Source organism: Heptranchias perlo, unplaced genomic scaffold, assembly GCF_035084215.1.
Source record: "Heptranchias perlo isolate sHepPer1 unplaced genomic scaffold, sHepPer1.hap1 HAP1_SCAFFOLD_1215, whole genome shotgun sequence".
Lineage (NCBI taxonomy): Eukaryota > Metazoa > Chordata > Chondrichthyes > Hexanchiformes > Hexanchidae > Heptranchias > Heptranchias perlo.
The window spans coordinates 40,913-47,483 of NW_027138446.1; the positions used below are offsets into that span (position 1 = coordinate 40,913).

General features: G+C 60.0%; 1 protein-coding gene across 1 annotated transcript; it reads right to left on the bottom strand.

Moving 5' to 3' along the window:
* Window positions 1-2,353: 2,353 nt before the first annotated feature.
* Window positions 2,354-5,094, bottom strand: LOC137308130 (calmodulin-regulated spectrin-associated protein 3-like). Its single transcript, XM_067977029.1, has 2 exons — window positions 4,104-5,094; window positions 2,354-2,960 (listed from the first exon to the last, which is right to left on the bottom strand). The coding sequence occupies exons 1-2, from the start codon at window positions 4,859-4,861 to the stop codon at window positions 2,894-2,896; spliced, it is 825 nt and encodes a 274-aa protein (XP_067833130.1). The 5' UTR covers window positions 4,862-5,094; the 3' UTR covers window positions 2,354-2,893.
* Between the last annotated feature and the right edge of the window lie 1,477 nt (window positions 5,095-6,571).

Here is a 6,571-nt window from a genome sequence, read left to right on the forward strand (position 1 = left end):
CCCACAAACAGCAACGTGATAAATGATCAGATCATCAGTTATTGTGATGTTGGTTGAGGGATAAATATTGGCCAGGACTCTGGGAGAACTCCCCCCCTGCTCTTCTTCGAAATAGTGGCCGTGGGATCTTTTACATCCACCCGAGAGGGGCAGACGGGGCCTCGGTTTAACGTCTCATCCGAAAGACGGCGCAGGGGGTGGGGGGGAAAAAAAAAGCACGGAGCGGGGCGCGGGCGGAGGGGAATTACTCCACACAAAGTTTTACTGACCCTGCCCCGAGATTGGGGATATTACAGCACACTGTGGGTGCGAAGTGAAGGGAGATTTACTCGACTGGGGCTAAAAGGATTAAATTATGAGGACAGGTTTGTATTCCCTCGAGTGTAGAAGATTAAGGGGGTGATCTAATCGAGGGGTTTAAAATGATTAAAGGATTTGATAGGGTCGATGGAGAGAAACTATTTCCTCTGGTCGGGGGGAGTCCAGAACAAGGGGGCAGAACCTTAAAATTAGAGCCGGGCCGTTCAGGGGTGATGTCAGGAAACATTTCCTCACACAAAGGGGAGTGGGAATCTGGAACTCTCTCCCCCAAAAAGCTGGTGAGGCCGGGGGGTCAATTGAAAATTTCAATACTGAGATTGATAGAATGGTGTTCTGTGAGGGTATTATGGGATATGGAACCAAGGTGGGTAGATGGAGTTAAGATACCAGATCAGCCATGATCTGATTGAATGGCACCTCCTCCTGTTCCTATGTTCCAAAGTCTTACTGAAAATGCCCTGAGATGTTTGACCCGACACGGACTTCCCCAACAAGTTCCATTCTCCAGCCCCATCACCCCTCATTCGTAATAATGCCTTTTAAATAGAATCAAAGAGTGAAATTTAGAAATGTCCCACTTACTCCTGAGCTCGGAGTCTCGGTCCAGAGACACTGCCCACCGTCCGGGGCGTTCGAACTGCCGGAGAGATCCAAACATAACAGTCAGCACCGTTCTCCACTCTCCCGTCGTAAAGTGTCCACCGCCCGCGCCCCCCACCGCCCACCGCCCGCCCCCCCCCTCCCCACCGCCCGCCGCCCCCCCCTCCCCACCGCCCGCCCCCCCCCCCTCCCCACCGCCCGCTCCGCACCCCCTCCCCTCCCCGAGGCTCAATCCAGCCCCGTTCAATGTTCTTCTGGGCAAGAATTAGAGAGGAACTTTGAGAGACCCTGAACAGACTCAACTGCAGGGACTCCTTGGGGTGAGACTTGTGATTTCCCGCTGCGAATCGTCCGCCCGTTATAGAAACAGACGGAACTACGGCTTCTGTTAAAATCAACGAGTAATGAAGACTAAAGAAGAGGTTGCTCTAACTGGCCGTCTGATTCCCAGTGTCAGTGTTACTCCTGGACAGGTGATTGAGACCCTCGCCCGACATCCCCCCGCACACACGGGCCGTCCAGATACACTCGGGACCCTTTGTACCCACGACCGTCAGCCAATCCATCGCTCGCCCCGCAGGGACACTGACCAGATTTTGACCTGCCCTTAGCCTTGGCCGGAATCAGCTGTCCGGGGTGCTGTCCAGGCGGGGTCCCTCCTCCTTGACCGTCCGCCTGGAATCACATTAAATCAACACCATCGTTGGGAACTTGGAAGCTGAAGAAATCATCAGCAACTTCTCCAAAAACACACAAGAAATAAACAAAAAGGTGAACAGCATCCCTCATAAATTTCAACACAGGGAGGTCCAAATAGTGAGGAGAGTTTCACCACCTCAGGACATCCCAGAGCATTTCACAGACAAGGAAGTATTTTTGTCGTAGTGGTCACTGTTGTAACGTAGGAAACGCGGGATCCATTTGCGCACAGCAAGATCCCACAAACAGCAATGAGATAAATGATCAGATAATCTGTTTTAGTGATGTTGGTTGAGGGATAAATATTGGGCACTGGGGAAGAGTTCAACTGCTGTTCTTCGAAATAGCGGCCGTGGGATCTTTTACATCCACCTGAGAGGGGAGACGGGGCCTCGGTTTAACGTCTCATCTGAAAGACGGCCCCTCCCGACCGTGCGGCGCTCCCTCTGCACTGGCCCTCCGACAGCGCGGCGCTCCCTCGGCACTGGCCCTCCGACAGCGCGGCGCTCCCTCGGCACTGGCCCTCCGACAGCGCGGCGCTCCCTCGGCACTGGCCCTCCGACAGCGCGGCGCTCCCTCGGCACTGGCCCTCCGACAGCGCGGCGCTCCCTCGGCACTGGCCCTCCGACAGCGCGGCGCTCCCTCGGCACTGGCCCTCCGACAGCGCGGCGCTCCCTCGGCACTGGCCCTCCGACAGCGCGGCGCTCCCTCGGCACTGGCCCTCCGACAGCGCGGCGCTCCCTCGGCACTGGCCCTCCGACAGCGCGGCGCTCCCTCGGCACTGGCACCCCGACAGCGCGGCGCTCCCTCGGCACTGGCACCAGGAGAGTCAGCCTGGCTTTTGTGCTCAAGTCTCTGGAGTGGGGCTCGAACCCACGACCTCCTGATTCAGAGGGGAGGGTGCTGCCCCCCCGAGCCCCGGCACCGAAGCTACGACCAGACGGGTGTCACTAACTCGCGAGGATGAAAATATAGCACGAGTGACACAGAGCTTTGGTTCGAAGAGAGGGGAGGAGTTTTCGGAGATGAACTTTACTGCAGCTACAATCGCGCTGCTCTTAAAGTTTTGGAGATGAATTGTGAAGTGGAGCAGAGGCCTGTGCGTCCAAGGGACACTAACCCCAATCACACTGTCCGCATACCGTTACACCTGTGCTCACACCCAGTGTGATCCAATCTCACTCACACTCGCCCCACCTGTGCTCACACCAACACACACCTGACTCCTCGTGTTTCTGCCTCAGTGTTGCCCTCTGTTGGCTCTGCCTGAGTTTTATCTCCTCGGCTCTCTGCTGCTGTCGGTGAAGAAACAAAGTCCGTCTCCGCATCGCTGCGTCCACCTGGCGAGGAAGGCAGGGCGTTAAAGGGGCCGGAGGCCGGCGTTAAAGGGGCCGGAGGCCGGCGTTAAAGGGGCCGGAGGCCCGGCGTTAAAGGGGCCGGAGGCCGGCGTTAAAGGGGCCGGAGGCCGGCGTTAAAGGGGCCGGAGGCCGGCGTTAAAGGGGCCGGAGGCCGGCGTTAAAGGGGCCGGAGGCCGGCGTTAAAGGGGCCGGAGGCCGGCGTTAAAGGGGCCGGAGGCCGGCGTTAAAGGGGCCGGAGGCCGGCGTTAAAGGGGCCGGAGGCCGGCGTTAAAGGGGCCGGAGGCCGGCGTTAAAGGGGCCGGAGGCCGGCGTTAAAGGGGCCGGAGGCCGGCGTTAAAGGGGCCGGAGGCCGGCGTTAAAGGGGCCGGAGGCCGGCGTTAAAGGGGCCGGAGGCCGGCGTTAAAGGGGCCGGAGGCCGGCGTTAAAGGGGCCGGAGGCCGGCGTTAAAGGGGCCGGAGGCCGGCGTTAAAGGGGCCGGAGGCCGGCGTTAAAGGGGCGGAGGCCGGCGTTAAAGGGGCCGGAGGCCACCACAGTTAAAATCACCTCCCCTCCCTCCCCCCCCCATTCTGGGAATGTGGGTGTCGGGGCAAGGCGGAGATACATTGCCCACCCTCAGTGTCCCCGAGGAGGAGGAGGAGGAGGAGGAGGAGGGGGGAGGAGGAGGTGACCCACCTTCTCGAACCGCTGGAGGTTATTCTTTGTAGCGGCTTTAATACAATTGAGGGTCTCGCTCGGCCACTTCAGGGGGCAGTTTAATGGTCAACCAGCTCGGTGTGGGGACTGGAGTCACATACAGAGCCAGGCTGGGTGAGGACGGCAGTTTTTCTGCCCTGAAAGGACATTAATGAACCGATTGGGTCTTCAACCACAGTCCGACATCCCCGGTCACTTTTACTGATATTTTCAAGTGTTTTAAAACTGAATTCAGATTCGCCAACTGCCCCCGGTGGGATTTGAACTCAGGTTCTCTGGGCTATTAGTCCAAGACTATGGATTACTGGTCCAGTAACAGAACCCCCGACACCTCCGTTACCACCCCCCGGGGGAGGGGCTGGGCGGGGAAATCGGTTATTAAATCGCACCCGGGGACGGGGGGTCGCGGGCAGGGGTCGAGGGGTGTCTAACCTCCAATTCCTCTGCCCCCTGCCCGACCTTCTCGCGGGTCTCCTTTCTCCGGCCGCCAGGTTCCCAAGTTCGATCCCTCCATCTCGCTGGCCCACCGAGAGCGCGGTCCCCGGTCCCGTGCCTGCGGCGGGCGGAACACGCGGCTCCTGGAAGGAGAGCAGCGCCAACTCGCACTGAACGGTGTTTAACGTCTCGTTCAGTCTCCCCATGGACGAGTCGTAATGAGACACGACACCTCCCCTGCTCTTCAGACCCTCCGCTCCATCAGGCAGCCTTCGATCCTCCTCCTCGCTGGCTGGACCTCGTCCCTCGAGTAACCGGCCGGCCGTTGTCCTCCCCTCCTCCTCGCCCGCCACCTTCATCAGATCTCGGAAGACCCTCCTGCCCAGTTTCTGCCGCTGCCTGGCCGCCATCGCCGCCATCGCCTCGACCTGTGCTTCAATCTCCAGACGCTTCTCCTCCAGACGTCTGCGTAGCAGCAGACGCTCCGCCCCAGGCTGGCCGACCGACGCTCCCTCCCGGCCGGCGGGATCTTGCTGCCCCGCTGTCGGGTCTGCCGGAGAGGGGGTGCGGCCTCCAAGTCTCCGCCTGCTCCTCTCCTTGCGCTCTGCGAAGGTGGTCATTTGGACCCCGTTTGTCGAGGGGGCCTCGCCCTGAGCTCCGGGGATGGGACGCAGGCCAGGCTCGGCGCCATTCCCCTCTCCCACTGACCTCCACAGCCCACGGTTTTTTATAACGTACGTAAACCGCCTGCTCATCACCTCCCCCTGACTAGAGCCCGCCACACCATCGGGATCGTCCTGTGCCCCCTGACCAGAGCCCGCCACACATCGGGATCGTCCTGTGCCCCCTGACCAGAGCCCGCCACAACCATCGGGATCTTCCTGTGCCCCCTGACCAGCGCCCGCCACACCATCGGGATCTTCCTGTGCCCCCTGACCAGCGCCCGCCACACCATCGGGATCTTCCTGTGCCCCCTGACCAGAGCCCGCCACAAACCATCAGGATCTTCCTGTGCCCCCTGACCAGAGCCCGCCACACCCATCGGGATCTTCCTGTGCCCCCTGACCAGCGCCCGCCACACCATCGGGATCTTCCTGTGCCCCCTGACCAGAGCCCGCCACACCATCGGGATCTTCCTGTGCCCCCTGACCAGAGCCCGCCACACCATCGGGATCTTCCTGTGCTCCCTGACCAGAGCCCCGCCACACCATCGGGATCTTCCTGTGCCCCCTGACCAGCGCCCCGCACACCATCGGGATCTTCCTGTGCCCCCTGACCAGAGCCCGCCACACCATCGGGATCTTCCTGTGCCCCCTGACCAGAGCCCGTCACACCATCGGGATCTTCCTGTGCTCCCTGAACAGCCCCCGCCACACCATCGGGATCTCCCTGTGCCCCCGGACACTTCTCTCCAGAATTCCGGTTGGTCACTGCGGTGGTCCTTCGAGGGGCTTTCCCAGCCCGCCCGTCTTGCTGCGAAACACAACTCATGGAGCCGACGATGGGCAGCCCACTGGCCTGGGCGCTCTCCGGAGTGTGGGGCCGCTCGGACACTATGTAACTGTTGCGAAGGCTCTTCTTCTGCTGGGTCAGTTTAACGTCTCTCGATTTAGCAGACGGCCTCCTCCTGCTGACCACGAGGCCTGGCGCTTGGTTTGGGAGCCAACCTGACCTCTTGGACACGGAGTTCCGGGTTTGAGGCCACTGGACTTCTGGCGAATTCGGAACGCCTCTCCGCTCCGTCACAGCAAGCGCAGGCGGGTGAAGACAACCGGCCAGCAGGGCATCCCCCCTCCTCCTCCCCCCTCCCCCTCCCCCTCCTCTCTCCTGGCCAAGGCCCCTGGGATTCATTGCCTCCGGGCCCCAGATGTTGAGCCTTCCCCCCAGCTGCAGGATCTTCACTTGTGTGTTTCGGTGGGGGGAGCGGTGTTGGCCGGGCAGGCCAGGTATCCAGCGTTCCTTCGCTCCCGAGGTCTTTGCTGGATTCCATCAACTCTCGCTCGTTATCACCACCGCCGCCGTCGAACTGGGCCGAGCTACAATACAGAGACACGTTAACAACGCTCGAAAACACCCCCCACCCCCCACCCCACCCCGAACACAACCCATCCAATAATAGCCATCTTGTTCAATCAGTTTCTCCCCCCCACCACCCCCGAAACACCGTTTACACCCCCAACCCCCCCTCCCAGAAACAGATTATCTGATCATTTATCACATTGCTGTTTGTGGGATCTTGCTGTACGCAAATTGGCTGCTGCGTTTCCCACATTACAACAGCGACTACACTTCAGAAAGTACTTCATTGGCTGTAAATCGCTTTGGGACATCCTGAGGTGGTGAGAGGCACTGTGTAAACTCAAGCTTTTTTTCTTTCATTTAAAAAAGACACACAGGCAGACACACAGGCAGACACACAGGCAGACACACAGGCAGACACACAGGCAGACACACAGGCAGACACA